We start from the raw sequence: 23,449 nt of genomic DNA, 5'->3' as shown, positions 1-23,449 counted from the left end.
TTTAAAATAACATTCGATCTTGTGTTAAAGATTTAACGATTTGTTTCCCATCATGCCTTGTGACATCGATATTTTTAAAATAACATTTGGCCATAAAACTTTGATGTTTAATGTTCGGCACGTGATTTGGTTCCTTTTTTCATCTTTGAAAACCGTTCCAGTCAATTTTTTACCTGAAGAAGAACCCAAGAGGGGCTTTGAAAACGTTTGTAGTGACTGATATTGTGTGTTAAGCACCGGTTAAAGGTTTTTTGTGAGTAACATTTTGTTTTATACACCTGGTGTGCAGTTGTTCGTTATTAGTATTGAGTAATACAGTATGTATACATTAACAACATACTATTTGTTCATGTATACTTTATAATATCGTTTTAATATATAATTACTTCTGATATATGTGTTCAATAAAACCTGTTCATTATGATGCTGTAAGATATCTTTTGACTGTGTGTTTGAGATTTGGTGAAAAACTTACCAAATCTCTATGTAACCCATACATAGCATAGCGAGCCCTGTCACCTTGTGTTTTGGACCGATGAAGAAGATAAGATTAAAGATAGACCTTTATAAATCTTTGTTATGCAGACTGTTGCTCTGAAAATGCTGCTGACACACACACGCACACACACTATTAAGTGGACCCAGATTAACTTCTTAGCAAAAATAATTCAAATAAAATACCAAGTACTTCAAAAGTACAACATCTGGCAAAAAGTATTTGAACATGATATAAGAAAATAAAAACAAACAACCCAGATTTAAACCCTGTTGAAAATTTATGGACAAAGTAGAAAATGTTGGTTGATGAAAGGGCAGCAATTAATAAAGATGAAGTTAAAGAAGCCATTAAAATTAGCTGAAGTAAAATAACTTCAGAAAATCTTCAATGAATTAATTTTGACAGTGACAAGATACATAAAACCTATAATAAGATCAAGAGGATGACCAACAAAATATGGGTTTAAGTTAGTTTGTGCTCATTTTACAAGAAAATATGTAACATTCGAAACAAAAATATACATCTTTTTCATTGATTAAGTTTTAATCACTTTAATTTTAAATGAATAAATTAAATCATTTTCCCAAAAAAAAAATTTTTACATAAAGCAGTATTAGAAAAAGTTTTTGAACAACAATAATAATAAAAGGTGTACATAAAAAACAATGCAAGTTAATATTTTGTTGGTCTTCCTCTTGAACTTATTATAGGTTTTATGTATCTTGTCACTGTCAAAATTAATTCATTGAGGATTTTTGAAGTTATTTTACTTCAGCTAATTTTAATGGCTTCTTTAACTTCATCTTTATTAATTGCTGCTTTTCATCAACCAACATTTTCTACTTTGTCCATAAATTTTCAATAGGGTTTAAATCTGGGTTATTTACTGGCTCATAGACTTTAAAAATTCTTTATTTTGTTTGACTCAATGGCATATGGCATTGAGTCAAGCAAAATTCATTATTCCATTACCAAAATGATCTTAATTGTTGGAATTAGAAACTTGTAGTGCTTTGTGATGTATGTGTTATTTTGTGTTGTTTCGGTTTTTCCCTTTGTCCCTTTGATACTGCCTTTTCCTGGTTTACATATGCTAGCATCTGGATTGGCCAGCAGGAATCACGGGGAGAGGATATCCACTTAGCAGAGTATAAAATGTCGTGTTTGGGACACTTTTTTTGTTTTTCTTGTTTCTTAGTGCCTGTGAACTATACCACAAATTGAGAGAGAGAGAGAGTGACGAAAAAGGACATTTTGGGCAAAGGGACGGTCGCATATCAACCAGGGAAAGAGCTGTGTAAGGTGATCCAGGATCAGGAGAAGGTCATCACATAGTAATTTGTCCCTATTGGAATATGAACATTCAAACATCAAGTGAGAACATACTCAAGGGAGTTTCGTCCAAGCACATTAGTTTCTTTGTTTCTATACGTTCAAAGACTGTATTGTGAGTAGATGGTTTTTCTTTTTGTTTCGCACCTCTCAATCGTTATATGCCGAGGAGCCCTTGAAGGGAGAGGAGGAAAGGAAAGGGAATGTGAATCACATGATAGTTTATAGTGTTATTGTTGTGTATAATAAGTTGTCAATGAATTGTGAAATGCGTGATAGTTTGTATTTTATGTATATATTGTGAATCATCAAAAAGGAAGAATTAAAAGCCTCAACTTATTGTTAAGCTGACTTGTTCAACACTCTTTTGCTAGTTCTGCAGACCTACGTTCTACGGGACTCTACAAACTATTCTAAAATTTCCTCATATACTTCTGCTGTTAGACTCATTAAGAATACATATATTTGCAGTTCCTATAACTGACATGCAGCCCCAAATCATTAAATTTGTTGGAAATTTACTGTTCGTATTCAGACAGTCTTTAAATTTATCATCTGGACATCTCCAAACAAATTATCCTGTATCATCACCACATCCAACGCATATATAACTCTCATCTAAAAAATAACCTTTTTATAGTCTTCTATGATCTAATTCTAGTACTGTCTTGACCATTTTAAATGATTGCTTTTTTGTTTCTTGGTCAGTAAGGGCTTGTTTTGGCTTTGCAAATGAAAATCCCATGTCATTCAGTGTATTTCTTATTGTTCTGTCACAAACATTTGTTTTATTTATATTTCATTTTGCATTTAATTGTTTGGAAGATAGTTTTTTGATTTTTTTAATCATTTTTTTTTAATAGATAATTTTGAGCCTTGCTAGGTTTCAGAACAATCTCTTCTGACATAATTTTTTGTCCTGTGTCTTTAAACTTCTTCCAACTGTAATTTAGTTTGTAATACTACACCTACTTACACTGCTCTTTGGTTTTTTCCATCTTGTAGTAGTTTTGTTTTCTCACATCATTAACAAATTCTTTGATTGCCATTGTTTATGCAAAGACAGGTAAAATATTGTAAGTTTTTATTTTCTCAACACAATGTTGAGTTAACATCAATCCAATACACACACTGTTCAGAGGGTACATATTACAGTGCATTAGGTTCCAGTTACAATCAGACATCATCTTTTTTCAACAATTACATATTAGTCTAATTTGCAAATTTTTTTACGTGACAATCCTACTGTCAGTAGACAATCAAAGATACATGGGAGAGGAGGCACTATTACAGATATTACAGTGCATTAGGTTCCAGTTACAATCAGACATCATCTTTTTTCAACAATTACGTATTAGTCTAATTTGCAAATTTTTTTACGTGACAATCCTACTGTCAGTAGACAATCAAAGATACATGGGAGAGGAGGCACTATTACAGGAGAAGTTCCTTAAATTTTTGAGTTGTATAATTACTGTCTTCTCCTGATCATCTTGTTGATTGGTTCAGAGTCTGCTATCTTTTGTAATTCTTCCCTTGCATGGTTCCGTCGTCACCGGTAGCCTTCATGTTCTTCCTGTAATCACACCAAAAAGTAAGAGAGTTGCTCTCTCTCAACCATGAGCCAATAAATACCCCCCACTGGGTTTATTGCCCCTCCAAGCAATAATGGATGATGGAACATTCTAGAAGCTTATAAACAAAGGCTTCATAACCAAGAATTTAATTTTATATACAGAAATGATGAGCGATTGTCACAATATCACTGCAAATATGCACCTCTTAAAGCTATGGTTTCTTCCATTCAAATTAGAATGCTTAAATCTGTAAATTTAAAACAGTATTCTAATACTTTTTTCCCAACATCCTGTATGTTCAAAAGCTTTTTTTTCAATACTGCTTTATGTAAAAATATTTCTTTTAGAAAAATGGTTTGGTTTATTTGTTTGAAATTAAAGTGATTAACACACTATAACCCAGTGAATAAAATGTATATTTTTATTTTCTTGTAAAATGAGCACAAACTAAGCAATTTTATTTTCTTACATCATATTCAAATAGTTTTTGCCAAGAATTGTATTTGAAATAAGAATTGAAATACTTTTATTTGAAGAACTGTTCAGCTCTGACTAATATATATATAATTATTTATTTATATATGTTTTTTTGTAGGGTTATGTTGTATTTGGTGGAGTTTTCAGTATTTCAGTACCTTTTGTTCCAGTCAGGAAACTGCTAAACATGGTAAGTGTGGCTTTATTAAACCTTATTTATTTTCTTTTCTTTACTTTCCTTATACTATCTTCCTGTAGTAACAACTTTACTTCCGTTTTCTGTTTACTTAACCAGCGGTAGTTAGCCGACACATGTGGCCTGGACGGTAATAAAAACAAAAAGAGTGTGACACCGAGGGGGTTGAGGGGTTACGTCAGAGGAGATAGGAGGACGGGAGCGAGAGGGAGGAAGATTTTTCGGAGAGAGAAAAAAAGCGGGACGAATAGGGACAAAGAAATTTATTAAGGAACGGATCCGAGGTTTTTTTTTTATTTATTGCCACCAGTCACCCCTTCGAACTAATTTTCAGTCTTATAATTTCTGTATAATTCTCTTCCACCTTATCTTTCTCTAGGGCCCTGTACTTAGTTAAGCTAGATTTAAGTTAGAATAAGTTCTTTGTCTTGTCGGCACACGGGGACAAATTGATGACATTGTTACGCGCAGTCCCAAATGTATTTGTATTGGTAGTTAGTAAGTGTGTGTAATCGTTTCATTGTAAATTATTTTGGTTCACTGGAATTAATAAACTTTTTTTTTTATTTTATCAAAGCCGAGCGACTCTCAGGGTCTTGTTATTTCGTACTCGGCTAACATAAGATTTTTATTTTTTCATTTTAAATTATAAAATAAAAGTAGTATCAACTGTTTTAGAATTAAGATGCCACAACATTTCAATAAATTGAATTTGTAAAATTCAGCTGTGAGTGTAGTTCCAGTTTTACATGTAGGCCCTATAGGATCAGATAAAATTGAAATATTTTATCTACAGTATTAAAAAACTTTTCCATGAAAAGTCAGTTAAAGTTTTATCATTTTGATTTCTAGATATATATGTATATTAAAAAGAACACGTTAATAACAACAAACATTAAAATAAAAACCGTAGAGTTTGATTATTTTAGTCATATTTATTGCAATATCAAATGGTATGGAATGATGCAATTTCATTGGTCAGGTGGATGGGAATTGTTTTCCAACAGCAAATAGTCATTGACTTCTGCCTGCATAAGATAATTCAAAAATCCAAATTTTTTTTTTCTAATGTTAACTCTAATGTACAGTACCATTTTACAGCTGAATGTGAAATGGCAATTAGCCAACCAATTAAATTTCACAAAATACGAACCAAACATTTAAACTTTGCAGCCACAAACCCCTGGATGAGAGGGTGGTTCCTGAAAAGTTTCATTGCATTAGCTCAAACTATGTCAAAATGTATAAACAACAAGCAGACTAACAAACTGTCTTTTTTATAACTGAGATATATATGGTATTTATGAAAATTTAGAATTTTGTAAAGACTTTTGTGGACTGCATTGTGTTTGAAGCAAGTGGTGATTGATGTTTTTGTTTATACTTTTGTTTTGTGTGAAGTAAGTCATCTGCTTATCTCTTCGTATCTACACAATATAAAACTAACAACATCCATTTTTCTAATATTTATAGTTCATATCTATTTTGAATATTGCATTCTGTTTTTGTTATCTTCCTATTTTTACATTTTTCATTAAGATTGATTTTATTTCAATGATCATGAGCTAGTTACTGATAATTTTTTGTCTTTAATGAACTGAATATCTATTGTCCATCAGTATTTATAAATTGTGTTGCTACACAAGAGTCTAGGAAAGTCATTGGAGACTGGAACGTTTAAAATCGGAATTGAACCCAAAAAAATTTGTAGAACACCTGAAGAAGACCCTAGAAATGGGTCAAAAACGTTAATGATAGAAGGTTAGTGAGACATATTTGTATTATTGCTTTGTTCATTGGATGGATTTGATCTAGGAAAGTAAATTCCAATTACACATAGCAGCAGAGTACTTAATACAGTTATGTTTTAGCCTATACAGTTATGATATATGTGAGGTTGCCAATACCAGTTGTTTCTTCACCCTATCTCATGTGTGATAGATAGGATTTCTCATTCTCTCTTTTTTGTTCAGGATGGTGCAAGAGGTGAGTTTTTGTGTGTGTGGTTGTGGTAGACACTGAAACTGGACTCTGTTTACGACCAAAATCTGTTTTATTTGAAAAAAAAGAAAAACAAAGCTTACAACTATTTCCTAGTTGGATCTGACAAAAGAAAAGTCCTGTTTGGAGTATGAAGGCTTTTCACTTTCTTTGAGTCTGATTCTGATTTGTAGTGGGTGTTGGTCTGATAGGTCTTCATGAACTAATGAATGCTCTCCAGGAGTGTGAGGTTTAGGGAAGTTGGTGCCTTGAGGAGTCGATTATTTTCTTCCTTTACCAAGTTGCACAGGGTTTAATTTGGGTGGAAAAGGTGATGGATCTTTGTCAAAGAACATTCACTCAGTATTGTGGCAGAATGCCATATTCCATGTGTAGTTTTAATTTATATTTTTTTATATCATTATATTTTCCCTCGCAATTCTGTCTATTCCCCTTTGTTCTTCATTTCTTTTGTTTACCTGCTTCTAGAACATTCTAATCAATCCTACTTCCGAGGGTGTGGGCAACGAACAATAGGGAGAAGAGAGAGTCCTAAGGACAAAATCCAAGTGGTTAAGACACTTTGGCAAGGCATTGAAGAAGTAAAATGTGTTGGAGACTAGCTCCGGGTCATTAGGGCAGCATTAAGAGTGATAAAGTGCGACCTTAGATATAAATCCTTAACCTAAGAACCATAGAGATTAGGATCAAGATTGAAATTGGAGAATGAGGAAACTCTTTGGAAGCAACCCCAAAGTTATCTGTGAAAATGAGAGATCCAAGAAAATATTTTGGAAGGACATAGTGACTGGATTCAAGTTGCCTCGTCGAAGCACACATGGAACTCTGGGTACCATCTTTCCTAAAAATTCTTCTTTTCCTTCTTAATCTTGATCTATCTACCTGTTTTCCCTGTTCAGTATTAATTAGGTTAAGGATTTAGATTTTAGGTAATTGTATATGCGATAAAAGTCTTGTTTTCTGTATGTGCCGCAAGTGTAATATATGTAATCCCCACGTAGAGGTTGTACGATTTTGTAACATAAGATACAACCATGTAAAGGAAGACCATTCGGGAGCTGTACCAGAGTTAACCTGGATTTTTTTTCTTTTCAGACATGGAATAAAGTTTTGTTCTTCTGTACTATACCTTTGTTGTTATTCCAGTTGTGCTGAACACCACAGTACTGGATTACACAAGTAAAAAAAAATCACTCATAGAACAAAACAAAAAGGGGACAAATGTTTTGAATTGCCTTGAGTAACCATTGTCAGGCTAAAAGAACAACTCAAAAACTTAATAAGAAATGGAATGTTCCATTTAAAATAGGAAAAAATTGTCTGATTGGTAGTTGGTTTCTCTGTGTTTTAAATTATTGCTAAATTTCAAATAAAGCCCTTCAAACTGAGGCCAGTATTGTTGTCCTTGTAATTAATTGCCATGTTGTTTCTGCAGGCCTTGTTAATTTCCAACATTTCAAGGTACTTGAGTTGTGAAGGATCCTGTGTAAGATGAACAAGTGGTAATTTGTTGAAGCATGTTTGCATGTTGTCATTTGAGCATAGGTAGTTAAAGCCATTGTTGTTTGACCCTTTAATAATGTTATTGAGATATTCTTGAAAACAATGGGCACTTTGTTTCTCCAACATACTGCAGATGATGACCATCTCTGTTGTCCATGAGGTGTGGAATATGTTCCTGGAAGGTGCAGCCTATTGTGAGTCTTTGGAATTTCTAAAACAAGTATAAATGGTGGGGCATGGCTGTATGCCATGTTGTATACTTTTGTCCTTTTGTTGTTCTGACATTTTTTCCTGTTCTTTGTTCTTTCCAATTTATAGAACTTCTTTTGGAGTTGAGAGTCACTTCCTAGAATTTACCAATAGTGTATGCAAGGTTACCTGAGGGCATAAGAAGCAAAGGAAGGTCACTTTTGTGTTGGTGCTTAAGGAGAGAGACGTTATGATGTCTGGTACCCAAATTGAAGGGAAGTCAGAACTTCTAATGGCAACTTCAAAATTCCCAGGCCAAAGTTAGTGTGTTAGAGTCAGTGTTTCAGCTTGATGAGTCCAAACATATGACTGGCTATTGGAATAAAAAATACAAAAACCCTGAAGAACCAAGGAAAAGGAAAACAGAAGCAAGAATTTTGTGTTTAAGAAGCTTCCATGTGGCCCCTCACAGTAACCAAACAATGTTTTCACTACCCAGGTATTCTTTTCTCTTCTATCGACCATCTTTGCTACTTCTGACCCCCCTACTTTTTATTTCCTTTCTAGGTAAAAATTGGTATTAAAGAGAAATTTTTGTAATTATTATTTTCGGTTCCGTTTTGTATCGAATCATGATAATTTTTATAATTGTTCTACCAATGACTGGATTTGGATGACTGTTAGTCAATACAACCTAGAGTTGGGATACCTTTGTACCTTTACTTTCTTATCATGCATGATAAATTCATTTTCTCATCTACTTTGCATGACTTTTTTTTTCTTTGGGGTGTTTGCCCTCATTGATCTACAAAACCCTTTCTTGATTATCACAGGGGTTCCTTCTGCAAGCTATGGAAAGGTTATTTCTCCTACAGTTTTACAAAATTGTCCATCGGAGTCTTATTGTACGCTAGTTTTGAATTTTCGTCTGCCACTCTCATTATTCAGTCTTGCTGCACCATACCAGATAATCATGGTTATCTGGCCAAAATTATTCTTCTCCATTCTTTTTTTGATAGTGGAAGTGTATGTGAACACTCTTTTTACCAAAATTCTGAATGTCACTAATTTGAATTGGAAGGGGTTGTAGGAAGAAGCTGAATAAATTTTGGCTTGTAAGTAGGTTTGCAGTACACTGAAGAAGAATATTTAAAATGAAATTAATATTTGATCTAGGTTGATTTGAAATATAGTTTGGTTGTGTGCCATCATAAATTTGTGTTCAGTGTAGAAAAGTTTTAGTACATTTATGCAAATAGCTAATTGGGGAACTGAACAGTTGATATGAGATTAATATATATGCAAAATAAAAAGTTATATAACTCATTTTTCTATTTTATGGATTAGAGTTAAAATTTTCAAATACATTTTTCATTAATTAATTATCTCTAACATTCATAATGTTAGAAATAATTAGGATTAAAAATGAACACTACAAAAACCTAAGATACCAGTGAGAAAATTAAACATGAATTGCAAACATTTTAACATGGGTGAAAATGTTTGCAACATATCTAATAATAACCAGTGTTAAGTAGCAGTTGTTATAATTAGGATTGTTTCAGGATTAGCATTTGGGATGTTAAAATTATCATTTATCAAATTTTAAGTATTCTTGATGTATTAAAATTTAAAATATAGACATTTAAATTTTAAATATTAAAAAATTTTAATAATAATTTTTGCAGTTCATGTTTGTGGAAGAACAAATCATAATAAGTCGACTGGGGAGTTAATGCCTCATAATGGACAAATACCACCAAATCATAAATGTTTGTGGCATATATATCCAGAAACTTATATTATGAATGAAGTGTTTTTAGTTTTTGAAACATTTAATTTAACTTCAAGTGATAAGTGTACAGTAACTGAACAGGATGGTGCATTGTTGTTTGGTCCATTTTCAGGGAACAGAAGTAAGTAAATACTTTATTGATAATTTAATAATTTTAATTATTACAATAATAAACACCAACTGTACCAGAAAACTGGAACTGTATATGTAGATAAGAATTACACTTCAATGCAAAATTTCCAACAAAGAAATTCAATATTCTAACATTTTCGGCCACTATTTCATTGGCCATTTTAAAATTAGAATGCATCGGCATTCTATTTATAAAACTGTTTTTCCATTCTACAGTTCCCGATGAGGGCCGATGAAATAGCAGCCGAAAACATTAGAATATTGAATTTCTTTGCTGGAAATTTTGCATTGAGGTGTAATTCTTATCTACATTTAACTGTTACAATGGAGTTATAAATAAATTAAGTTTAAATCATATTTATTAGGCTTTTATGTGCAAACAACTTTTAAAATTATTAGAAAAAATAAAAAATTTCCATTACCATTAAGAACATTATTTCAGAAAAACTTGATGACTACATAATATTGTAGGGTGATTTTAACGGGTCATTTGTGATTTTATTAAATTATCTGCTGATATCTCCCTACAACTAAATAACTAAAATAAAAATACATAGTAGAATCAAAAATAAACTGATCTTTTAATATTGCCTAGCAATAGGACTGTAATTGTGAACACAAATACAATTGAATATTTTCTTAAACATGTCAGTTCGTGCTTGACATGCAATAAATACCTATAAGTGGATGATTTATATCATGAAAATATCAATATATTGGAATATAGAAGTGTGTGTTGTGGGAATTTTCAAATGACACATCATGAGAAGTAAATTAACCTTAAATTCTGTGTTAAACTTAGTGAAAACACTTTACCAAGATGTTTAATATGCTTAAAAAGGTAGAGGCCTTTATGCATTACCATAAGCATTTAAAAGAAAGCTGTGAGTTAACAGAGGATAGTCCCCATTCAGGATGCTAAGTCTCAAGTTGTGAGAGTAACAACATGAACATGTTGATAGCTTTACATGTCATGAACAATTGCACTGAATGAGTTGTTACCAAGTGATATTCCTAACATGTTTGTGTTGCTACTTAAATAACTTGAGAGTAGGCATTCAGTTAGGCAAAGAAATTATTTTCAGAGTTTGTAAAGAGGTCCAGAGAGAACATAGACAACTTGGTCAATGTTATGGAATTTTGTATTTTTTTTGTTTTTGTTGTTGCAGATTGAACAACATGCTACATATAACAAGCATGTCAGAAACTCTGAGGTTACCGGCATGCCAGTTAAACTGCGATTAAAAAGTAAAATTAATCTGATCTAACAAAACTAGTTGTTAAATAAATATTAAAGCAAACATTCTTCTGAGTAGAATAAAATAATAACATTGTAATTTGACCTTACAAGCAAAAAGAGTTTTCCTTTAAAGGGTAATATAACAATTAGTGGTTTATTGAAGTTAGTAGTAAGTTAGTCAGTCAGTGTGGGCTGCACTGACAATCTGCTTCAAAAGCATTCAAGTTTTACTGGTACTACTCTGAACTTGAAAGGTAGCATTTTCCTCTCAAATTTCACACAAGGCAGATGTTAATAGTGTAAGTTGAGATAATTTACAGTGAGATTGTGAAATTTGATATGTTTATTTTTCCATTTTTTGATCAAATTACAATAAAATAAACATAAAAATAGTACTTTCAGCATTCTATGAGTATTTTATATCATTGGAAAGAAGAACTTGATGATAAACTGATCTTTTGTTACATTTCCAGCAATGATGTCAATATAAACAAAATGTTTTCAGTCTTGTTCAGGGGCCAGCATCAAGTTTCTATAGATTTTTAGTAGAACTTTTACTATAGAAGCCTGATGCTAGCCCCTGAATGTGGCCAAAAATGTTATTTTTTTATTTATATCCACAGCATTGCTAGAAATATAACAAAAGGTCAGTTTATTATCAAGTTGTACAGCAGTTCCTGCTTTAAAGAATAATAATTTTTTATGGTTAGAAAGAAGACAAAATGCAGAAATTAAACATATTATTTTAGTGTATTTCCTTCAGAATTAGCACGAGATTGCTGTTGAGAACAAATTTGAGGAACAGGAATTACAGGAACACTTTGAGTGGAAAAAGTAGGTTTATTGACACAAAAGGATATTCATTTTGGGCTTAATGCCCCTCTTCAGTTCTATTATATCAAATATATTGTAAAAACATTATGTAAAATTTACATAATGTATTAAAATATATTTAACATATGTATATAAAAGTTTTCACAGTAAGTATAATTACCTAATCTCATTATAGTGACTATTAGAATAACCAAATTGTTATGTAAAAAATGGGTGGAATAAGTAAAATGGTAGGGCTAAGAGAATTTTGGTTAGACATATAAAAACATGGGCTAGAATAATAAAAATGGAAATATATTAAATATAAAAATTAAGTAATTAGTTAAGAAATGAAATGTAAAATTAATAGGGAATACCTGTAAGTATGATATAATTCTGATAAAATATTTGAAATGTTACTTGATTGAAAAGGTAGAAAAGTACAAAAACATAAACCAATTGCGACAGGCTAAGAAGTAAAGTGTGAGAGTATTCACTGCATCGTTATCAGAATGCCTGATGTGTTGTACAACACAGTGGGATATGATGGAGTGGGGGAGAATGAGAAGGAAGTACATCTTAAAATAGGCTCTTCTATTTAGTTAGTTAGGCTGCCAAATGTCATTGTAGACAACTCTGGGGTTTAGATTCATTCTGTTTGTCTTTTAATAATTTCTGTGTTCAAAAAATTTTCTTTTAGTAATATTTTTTCCTTTTTAAGAATTTTGATGCTGTCAAATGAGATCTTGCAGCCAGCTTGATTGCAGTGAGTGGCAACTGCTGAGTTGGTGTAATCATACTTTACAGCTCTTATATGCTTTATTTATATGGGTTTTTAACACTACCAGTTTCACCTATGTAATAGTATTTTGGATGAAGCTGTAAACAAGATTATTATTTAATAAAACATCAACATTACTATTAATTTGTTCTTTACATCATTTTGATATTTTCATCTTATCATTTTAATTTTTGATGTAATGCCAACAGTTTCACAATTTTTGGAATAAAAACTATCTATGAGACATTGTGCAACATAACTTGTTTCCTTTTTTATGGGCCCTTTGGAGTGGGATGTATACCAGCATGCCAGTTTTTAGCACATGCAAATATTTGATTTTGTAATCTCCTCAGATAGACCAACATGACAGACGGTCTGTAAAAATATGGTATAACTTTGTACATGTCATTCTTTATGATTGTTGAGATTTGTTTTAATCAAGTATTCTGAACAAATTATGGTGTGTAGATGACAAAAACAAACAAAAACGAACATTCTTGAACTCCTTCTGAGTCCTTTATCAGGTTTTTTAACAATTCCTCAATGGTTCTTCATTTTGGAATAAAATTCGAACAATTTTTGTCATCTACACACCTTAATTGGTTCAGAATACCTGATTAACTATATCCTGGTGTGGTGAGTGGTTGTTTACTCTAGAGGTTTGCTTTTTTGGATCACCAGAGTTCAATATGTACTAGTGTAAACCAATAATTTTTTTTATTCTTATATAGACCAATCACAAGTATTTTGCTTTGTTTTATTATGGTTATAGCATTGCTGTACTTCTCATTATGGTTCAGTTAGTTGTATGTAATATATGGTACGAAATAAAGACACTTGAAAAAAAAAACATTTACAGACACATTCTATGGAAGTCATAAGGATTGTGACATTGATTACTTAAAAATATATATAATACATCATTCTGGATACGAAGTTCTGGTGAAAGAAATCTTGTTCATCTTCAATTGAGAGACCAATCCAAAGGACAATTAAAATACCTTGTTTAGGTGCAGATTTGGGAGTATTTCTCAAGACATGGACTTGGGTCATTGTCTCTTTACTGAAAATTTAAATGCAGTGAGAATGAAAAGAATCCATGAAAAATATTTATTAATTAAAATGTTACACAATGGTTTGGTCATGACAAGAACTTTAAGAAGATAATGTCTCCAAACACAGAGGTTGTCTTTGTTAAGAATGGAAAGTGTTAAAAGGAATCACTTTGCTGGATTGGCAGACATTTTCTCTTGATATAAAGCTGATTGAAAATGTTTGGGTACTGATTAAGTCTCAGATGTGTAAAAAAATTTGCATATGTATATTCCTGCATTTGAGCAAACGAATGCAGGAAAACTGATCGACAGCAAGCCTCAAAGAAGATTCAAAGCAATAATAAAGTGTTGGCGATTGAATCATGCATTAGGTTAGTGTTTCTTTGCTGTGAAGGTTATTCAGAATATGCAAGTGTGTTTTTGTTCTAAGTTTATTACAGCATAGAAATCAGCTACTTGCTGTTGTTGAACAAATTGTGTTTTATTTTTATCTTTAAACATCATTGATGTTTAAAGCCATTACGTGTCATCAAAATCTTTAGGTTGTTCCATGTTTGAATTTGTTAAGTGTTCAATGAACAAAAAGATGTTTCTTTTTTAATTTTAATTTCTTATTAATTTAATTTTTACAGTTTACAGAATTACATTTTATAAGGTAAGGAGCATTTCCAAGGCTTTTTCATTTCCTCCTTAGAGACAAATGAACACAAATGACTAAAAATAATAGTGATACAATCACAACGCAACAAATGTTGTGTTGTGATTGTACCACTATTATTTTATTTATTATGATTATATTATGTTATTTATTATGATAATAAATTTTTATTGAATTTCTTAGACTTGTTTCTTGAAAGTATACCATATTCCTACAGATAGAATTTAATTGATTTCATATTGTGATATATCTATAAAAATTTTTCTGACCAACAATTATATGAAATTTGGACAAAATAAATTTCCATTTTAACCTAGAACTTTTAAAGCATTCTGTTACAATATTATGGTAAATTAACTTATTTAAATATAAAGGAAAAGGACAATATATCACTGATTGAAAATAGTGCTTTAATATATAATATTTCTAGGTTATTTATTTTATGTAGAATAAAGTAAGTGGAAACATTACTATTGTAAGGTAAATTAAATAAAACACAAAGTTATTAACATGACCTGAAGTTTAGTATGAGAAGCCGGGGATTAGAGAGTAAGGCTCTAAACTCTTTTTTGTCATCAGTCCTGTGAAGATTGCTTAAGTGTCACTGGATGGTTGTTTTGTTTTAGAATTTCATAGGAGGGCTTTTTCTAATGTTGAGTGGAGGAGAGCAGTGGGCAAGTCGATAAGATGGTTCGTTTTCCAAATAAGGCGAGACTTAGACAAATTAACTAAATATAACAATTTAATAAGCTAAAGTAAGGAGTATGTTGAAGTGACGGCACTAAGTCTATATACAAGTACCATCATCATCATCTCTGTCCGCTAATACATTTAAGATACAAACTATCTTATATCTAAATGCTTACATGCTAATTGATCGAGAGTGAGAGTTTACAACACTGAAATACCTCTGTTGGGTAGACGATCGTTGACTTCTCATAGTATTAAGTCATTGTCGATCTTTGTATCAAGAATGGCGAACTACCCTTGGGTTATGGCTGTTAGGAGAATGTTCCCTTAGAGTATGGTGGGTCTGGAGTCTTGGTAGTCACCTGCTACTATGGTGGAGTCTGCTCCAAACTTCAAGTGCATGCTTTTTTTCTCCTCCCTGAGCATGGGAGTAGAATCAGGTGATTTTGATTTAATGTGGTCTAAGGTTGAAATGTGTCATCGGTTTGGCCGAGATGTCAACAATTGACATCTCGGCCAGATTATTGATACTTTTTGTCAGGTGTTCTTACTCTTCTTATTTCATAATTTAACTGATTATGATATTCTTCCTTATCAATAATTATATGTTTGGATTTATTTCTGAAACTTATTTAAAACAAGATTAAAGGTTGTTGATTTGTAAGATTATTTGATCATCTTTTATCTATTGGACCAGATGGCAATGGAAATGCCAGGCAGAGAGAGGAAAAAATGGGTTTTTTCCACTGTGTAATTAACCACATATTAAATTTAATTATTTTGGGATCTCACACTAGAATTTATGAATAAATTTGCAATCCCCTGAAAATTTTAAATCAGAAATAAATAGACTGACTTCTTGAATTTATATAGCAACTGCATCAAATAACCTTGATTGAGTCAGTATTTCAAGAAAAAAAATTAAGTTTTATAAAAATTAAAATTTTTGTGAATTTTAATTTTAATAATTTTCTTAGTTTATCACAACACACCTTTCTTATTGCTGAGATAGTTTTATTGAAAACTAACATTTTTGGCCTACTTTATAGGCTATCCTCAGGCTTAATGAGAGAATTGGAACAAGAAAGGTGTGTTGTGATAAGCTAATTATTTGCTGAGCACATTCTGTTTAATGTTAATAATTTTCTTTGTTTAGATTCCTGGTGATTGAATTTCAAATTTTGAATTTCTAAATATCCATTTTTTCCACTTTATTTAAAGCATTTAAACTTTTTTTTTTTGTGAATTTGAGTTATAAATAATTTTTATTATAATTGCAACTAGAGTAAAGCTAGAGTTAATTCCTGAAAGTTGTGATTCGGTACAATGTTTTCATACACATATGGGTTATCTGTGTTTAAAAGGCAGTTTGAAATGGTGTATAATTATGCATTATATGCTGATTTTAAATTCAAATCACCAAGGTTGGGAAATAAGCATTTTTTCCAACTCCAGAGTTGATATTTTCAGCTTGTCAACTCCAATGCCACACTAACTCCTCAGTATTTATAAACAGTAAGACCCCGCTTAACGTTGTTTCGGTATTACGCGGTAGTATTGAAATTTCCCGAGATCGCACGCAGTGTTGGGATCAAGGCGTAATATCAAATTTTAAAGCTTATTATCTGTGGCGGACATTCCGACAACTAATTAATAAAACAGATGGAGCAGATAAACAATCCATTAGAGATTTTTGGAAAAACTATAATATCATGGATGCTGTAGACAACATCAATCTTTCCTGGAATGAGGTGACCGAGAAATGTTTGAGAGGAGTATGGAAGAATGTATGGCCGGAGCTAAGCAAGGATGTTGACACAAGAGAATCCATTGTTCATGTCAATGAAATTGTCAAGCTAGCTAATGAAACAGGGTTGGATAATATAAATGCGCAGAATATTGGAGAATTATTGCAAGTTACAACTGGAGAAAGTTTTTCCAATGACGATCTAAAAGAATTAGTAGAACAACAGGTGTGTGAAGATGACGAAATTAGCGTTTCTGAAGATGAGGAACAAAAGGAACTTTCAACGGATTTTCTAAAAAAAAGTTTAGCTACTATAACGGAAATTATGGATCAGTTTATACAAAATGATTTCAATTTTGATAGAAGTTCAAAGGCAAGACGAAGTGTCGTGGATGCGATGTCTTGCTATTGTTAGCCGAGTATATGAAATAACAAGACCCTGAGAGTCGCTCGGCTTTGATAGAATTAAAAAAAGAGGTTTATTAATTTCAGCGAACATAAATAATTTACAAAGAAACGATTACACACACTTACTAATTACTAATACAAATACATTTGGGACTGCGCGTAACAATGTCATCAATTAGTCCCCGCGTGCCGACAAGACAAAGAACTTATTCTAACTTATATCTAGCTTAACTAAGTACAGGGCCCTAGAGAAAGATAAGGTGGAAGAGAATTAAACAGAGATGATAAGACTGAAAATTGGTTCGAAGGGGTGACTGGCGGTAATAAATAAGAAAAAAAAAAACCTCGGATCCGTTCCTTAATAACTTTCTTTGTTTCTGTTCGTCCCGTTTTTCTCTCTCTCCGAAAAATCTTCCTTCCTCTCGCTCCTGTCCTCCTATCTCCTCTGACGTAACCCCTCGACCCCTCGGTGTCACACCCTTTTTGTTTTTATTACCGTCCAGGCCACATGTGTCGACTAACTACCGCGTGGTTAAGTAAACAGAAAACGGAAGTAAAATTGTTACTACAGGAAGATAGTATAAGGAAAGTAAAGAAAAGAAAATAAATAAGATTTAATAAAGCCACATACGTCCCCACCAAAAGACATATTAACAATTAACAGAAACATTAATATGGAGATACACAACCATTAATGGATGATGAACTACAGTTCATCTTCCAAAGTGAAGCCGGCGATAGTCCACTTTCTGTCCCCGTAAGTTATACGGGTGGGAGATATTACCCCTCTGTTCCAGCATGGTCTCATTACCCGAATCCTTGCGGTCTCCTTGATGCTGCTGGTTATGTTGATTATACCTATTGTAGCTCGCCCGTTGCGCAGTGGGTAGGTGAGGGATGTCTTCTTCCTCTTCAATCTCCTCGATCTCTCCGGATTGTGATCCTTCGTGTCCAATTGGGATGTTACGCTTCCGTCTAGGCTCACGGAAGTTTGAGAAGCACGGTTTTAGTCTGTCTATGTGTACAAGTTTTTCCTTTTTATTACAATTTTCGATTTCCGCGTTAACAGGCCCCAGGAGGCGAGAGACACGGAAAGGACCTAAATATTTTGGAGAAAACTTGCCTTGCTTCTTCCCTTTCCTTAACATCCAAACTTTCTGCCCTACCTCAAAGCTCCTCACCTTCCTCCCTGTGTTGATGCGGTTACGGTTAAGTTTGTTACGGTTGCGACTTAATTCGTATGCCGATTCACGGATGCATCGTAGCTTATCCATAAGGAAATCACGGTACTCCCGAATACCCGGGTAGTCATTTGTCTGTTCAACAGGGAACGCATGAGGGAATTTAGGATCAAATCCGTAAAGAAGAAATGAAGGTGACTCACTAGTAGAGGAGTGTGTAGCATTATTATAAGCGAACACAGCAGTCTGTAAGAAGGTATCCCAATTGTTGTTGCTGCCGCCTGATATTCTGGCCAAAAGGTTACTGATGGATTTGTTCACACGTTCACAAACTGAGTTCGAACAAGGGCGATATGATGTCGTAACATTGTGCTTGACGGTAAGGATGTTGCACATTTCATTAAAGATGGAGGACGTAAAATTCGTGCCCCGGTCAGAGATGATGATCTCGGGACTGCCATATCTGCAGACTATCCTTTCGAAAAACACATTGGCTACAGAGGCCGCAGATTGGTCCCTTAAAGGGACGGCTTCTGTGTATCGAGTAAACATGTCAATTATGGTGAGAATATAACGATTACCCTTATGTGTTTGATTTAAAGGGCCAATTATGTCGATTGACACCTTTTGAAACGGATAATTAGCGACTTCCGTTTCTTGAAAGGGGGCTCTTCCTTGATGTAAGTTATGTTGTTGGCAAACTTTGCAGAACTTCACGAATCTATCGACGAGTTTTTTCATCTTCTTGAAGTAGTAGTAACGGTTGATCAGGTCACACGTTTTTTCTTTGCCGTAGTGTCCGGCTAATGGTGATTCATGGAATGCTTTAATTACGTCATTAATTGCTGTTTCCCCTACACAAACACGCCTCCATTGACGTATTCCAAACCGTCCCGGTCGTACGTGGACTAATACATCACCATCTACTTGATACTCAGGAAGTATGCCACTACTCGGGTAATCATTGTAAGAGGGTGGGAATTTAATTAAATGATTTCTCATTGGACCAAAAATTCTGTCCCCAATCTGGGACTTCTTTACCTTTTTCCACAACTCTTCACTGATGCAATTAATGACATCGCTGTTTGAGGGGGCTTCTTCTCTACTACCATGTGGTCGAGACAATAAATCAGCCACTGGGTTACTCTTCCCTTGAACATGCGTAATGACCAAATCAAAATTAGATAATTCTACGGCCCATCTCATGAGGCGGTTATTGTGATTTTTCATATTTTTCACAAAGGTTAAAGGTTTGTGGTCGGAAAGCACAGTGACCTTCTGACCAAGAATAAGATGTTTAAAGTGGCGGAGGGCTAAGATTATTGAGTAGCATTCCTTCTCGATAGTGGAATATTTTAGTTCGGGCCCACGGAACTTCCTACTAAAGTAACCAATGGGAATGAGTTTCCCTTCGCTTTCCTGTTCTAAGACCGCACCAGCCCAGGTATCTGAAGCGTCCGAGTGCATGAAAAAAGGTATTTTAAAGTCGGGATGAGATAGCACAGGGGGTTTAGATAATAGTTCTTTAAATTTTTCGAAGCTTGATTGGCACTGGTCGTCCCATAAGAACTTTACATATTTTTTAGTCAGATATGTAAGAGGAAGAGCAATCTCGGCAAAGTTTGGGATAAAGTTGCGGAAGAATCCCACCATTCCGAGGAAACTCCTGACGTCTTTCACATTACGCGGGGGTTGGACTTCTTTAATCGCATCCACGTTGCAGGGATCAGGTCGTATCCCCTTACTATCGATGATGTGTCCCAGATACCGCACTTCTTTCACCATGAATTTCGATTTTTTTGGGTGCAATTTCAAGTTGGCTTTGTCTAATATAGAGATTACCTCCCTTAGGAGTTTCACGTGATCTTCAAAGGATTGGGAGAACAACACAATATCGTCTTGAAAGACGAAACAATTGATATCTATGAATCTCCCCAACAGCCTAGACATGGCGTATTGAAAATACCTCCCGCTATTCTTTCCACCTTGCGGGAGGCGGCACATCTGGAATTTTCCCCAAGGAGTAGAGAAAGCAAAGAAATGACGTGTTGATTCATGTATGGGTATCTGGAAATATCCAGACTTTAGGTCGATTACCGAGAAGAATTTGCTTCCCTGAAACTTCGTTAAGATCTCATCCACACGGGCTAGAGGGAACTCCTGGGACTGGGTTACTTCGTTAATTCTTCGTAGATCGAGAGTAACCCTTAACTCGCCGGACTCCTTCGGGACAATGTGAAGGGGGGAATTCCATTCAGAAGTACTCTCCTCGCAAATCCCCGCCTTCAGATATGAAACTATCATTTTCTTTAGTTCACTCAAATAACATTGCGGTATTCTATATTGTTTTGTATTAATTATTTGGTTACTTTTAATGATAGGTGTATGAAGAAATTCCTTAGTACCGGTCAAATCTTCTATTTTCCGTGCGAAACATCCGGGGTGTTCATTAAAGATACGCTCCACTTCCTTTTTTTCGTAGTCTTTCAAATGGGATAAATTAACCTCCATCGTATTATCGGATTCCTCCCTTCTGAATCCACAACACTGATAAAAGTCATCAATTTCGGTTCTATTCCAAGATGTTACATTCTCACCTGTTTCAATTAATACTTCCGGGAACCTGTTTAACACATCCATACCCAATACTCCTTCGTATTCGACTTCGGATGGCAAGTGCATGCAAGTCATTTGAACATTTTGAGTTCTCCCTCCTCTTTCGATCTTGATATTAGACTCCCATTCGCATTCGATAACCTCCCCACCGATTCCTCGTAGTCGTTTCCAACTCCTGTGAAGTGCACCGTTCGGTCCCCTACTCCATATCTCGCTCTGAGCGATCTTCAGGCTTAGCACGGACCTTTCCGCACCCGTATCGACCAGAAACTTGATACTGGTACCATAAGCATCACCAAGAATGAGGGGAAGGCCCTTTTTAGAGAAGAACACATTAGGGGCCAGGGTTAGCTCGATGCATGGGACGTGATACTGGCTATCATCACGCCCCGTAATTAGTTTAAATCATTTATATTCCGTTGAGGGCACTGGCGGGCCAGGTGGCGAGGATTCCCACAAATGTAACACCTTTTTAGGACAGATCGGTTCGGGCTATCCTTATTTTTATCTAGATTTCCACCCAGTCTTTCGACCAAACCATTAACAGTACTACATAACGACCCCACCATTTTTTCCAACCTTTCAAGTCTATCGTCTTCCTTTGTTTTCACAATATTCATCACACCATTCGGATCCTCATTAGCGGTTGGGTTCTTTATTTCAATGGTGTGTACAAATTTATTTTCTCTACTAACGTTACACTCGAGTTCGACCCGTTCTTCCCTCTCCGCTTCCTTAATTGCCTGATCTAAGGTCTGGGGTTCTCTCCTTAATACGTATCCCTTTAGCTGGGGCCTTAGGCCCTTTATAAATCTCTCTCTAATAATGTCATCCCTCAAGGCACCAATTTTTTCGTTATTGGAAGCGGCCTTCGACAACAGTGTATTCATGCGGATGACATAGTCACATACCGTCTCATCATGGTTCTGCTTAATACTTAAGAGTTGGTCGAGTGCATTCTTTTCCTTAAGTTCTCGCTTTTCGTAACATTGAATTAATTTTTGCCTAATTCCCTCAAAAGTACAAGGATCTTGGTCAGCCAAGCTGAAGAACGTCGATAATGGCCCCCCTTTTAACCGAGCTTGTAAGACAGCCAATTTCACTTCACTGTTCCACCCAGCCAGGCGAGATATATTATCTATGGTCTTGAAGAATTGGCGGACATTAACCAAATCACTGCCACTATTAGAAAAAATGGGAACCATTCCTAGAAACCCTGTGACTACCGGAGGGATCCCCTCACCCTCGCCTCCTGAGGATGTAGCAAGATTGTTCTGGTTACAATCATCCATAATTAATGATATAAAAATAATACAATTGATTACAAATTGTAGGGCCTTAAATCTACAGGCACGATAATACAATGCTACGTTCTATACAATAAAAACCGTATCCCGTTACTAACAGAATCCTGTCGCGGACGCCATTGTTAGCCGAGTATATGAAATAACAAGACCCTGAGAGTCGCTCGGCTTTGATAGAATTAAAAAAAGAGGTTTATTAATTTCAGCGAACATAAATAATTTACAAAGAAACGATTACACACACTTACTAATTACTAATACAAATACATTTGGGACTGCGCGTAACAATGTCATCAATTAGTCCCCGCGTGCCGACAAGACAAAGAACTTATTCTAACTTATATCTAGCTTAACTAAGTACAGGGCCCTAGAGAAAGATAAGGTGGAAGAGAATTAAACAGAGATGATAAGACTGAAAATTGGTTCGAAGGGGTGACTGGCGGTAATAAATAAGAAAAAAAAACCTCGGATCCGTTCCTTAATAACTTTCTTTGTTTCTGTTCGTCCCGTTTTTCTCTCTCTCCGAAAAATCTTCCTTCCTCTCGCTCCTGTCCTCCTATCTCCTCTGACGTAACCCCTCGACCCCTCGGTGTCACACCCTTTTTGTTTTTATTACCGTCCAGGCCACATGTGTCGACTAACTACCGCGTGGTTAAGTAAACAGAAAACGGAAGTAAAATTGTTACTACAGGAAGATAGTATAAGGAAAGTAAAGAAAAGAAAATAAATAAGGTTTAATAAAGCCACACTATCGACAACTACTAGCTGAACGAAACAGGAAAAGGCGAATGACGTTAGATGACTTCTTCGCAAAGAAACAAAAAACGTCAAATGAGAAAGAACCTTCCTCATCACAAACATAACTTCTTTATTTGAACTTTTTTTTTATTTTCATGAATGTTTTATGAATAAATTTCGATATTAGCAACAAGTAAGTCTATAATTAATGTAATAAAAAAGTATTTAACAATAAATGTTACAAAATAAAACAAAAAAAACTGATAAATTTTCTTATTCTCTGTTCTGTTTCACATATTCCCCTTATTTACATGTTAAGATGACCCTGTTTAACGCTGTTTTGTTTAGTGCTCTGTCATCTAGGAACACATCCCTGCGTTAAGCAGGGTCTTACTGTATATGCATTATTCACCATTTCATCACTGACATGTAGTTCATTAGATTAATTTACTAATTAGCAATGCACTGGTCACCTGAAGATAGAGGATTGTAGCTATAGTTTTTTAGTTTATTCAAA

The 23,449-nt window shown here is 34.2% G+C and overlaps 1 protein-coding gene across 1 annotated transcript in view; it reads left to right on the top strand.

The window, feature by feature from the left end:
* Window positions 1-23,449, top strand: part of LOC136987591 (cubilin-like) — a 133,128-nt gene that overhangs the window by 8,599 nt on the left and 101,080 nt on the right. The window contains exons 2-3 of the mRNA XM_067285352.1: window positions 4,004-4,075; window positions 9,463-9,690. Of these exons, the coding sequence (XP_067141453.1) occupies window positions 4,004-4,075; window positions 9,463-9,690 (300 nt within the window). The remainder of the gene's footprint in view (window positions 1-4,003; window positions 4,076-9,462; window positions 9,691-23,449) is intronic.

Source organism: Centruroides vittatus, unplaced genomic scaffold (genome assembly GCF_030686945.1).
Source record: "Centruroides vittatus isolate TY-2023 unplaced genomic scaffold, ASM3068694v2 scaffold_2520, whole genome shotgun sequence".
In the NCBI taxonomy this organism is placed as follows: Eukaryota; Metazoa; Arthropoda; class Arachnida; order Scorpiones; family Buthidae; genus Centruroides; species Centruroides vittatus.
The sequence above is the reverse complement of the archived record's forward strand: the minus strand, read 5'-3'. Positions and strand labels throughout refer to the sequence as shown.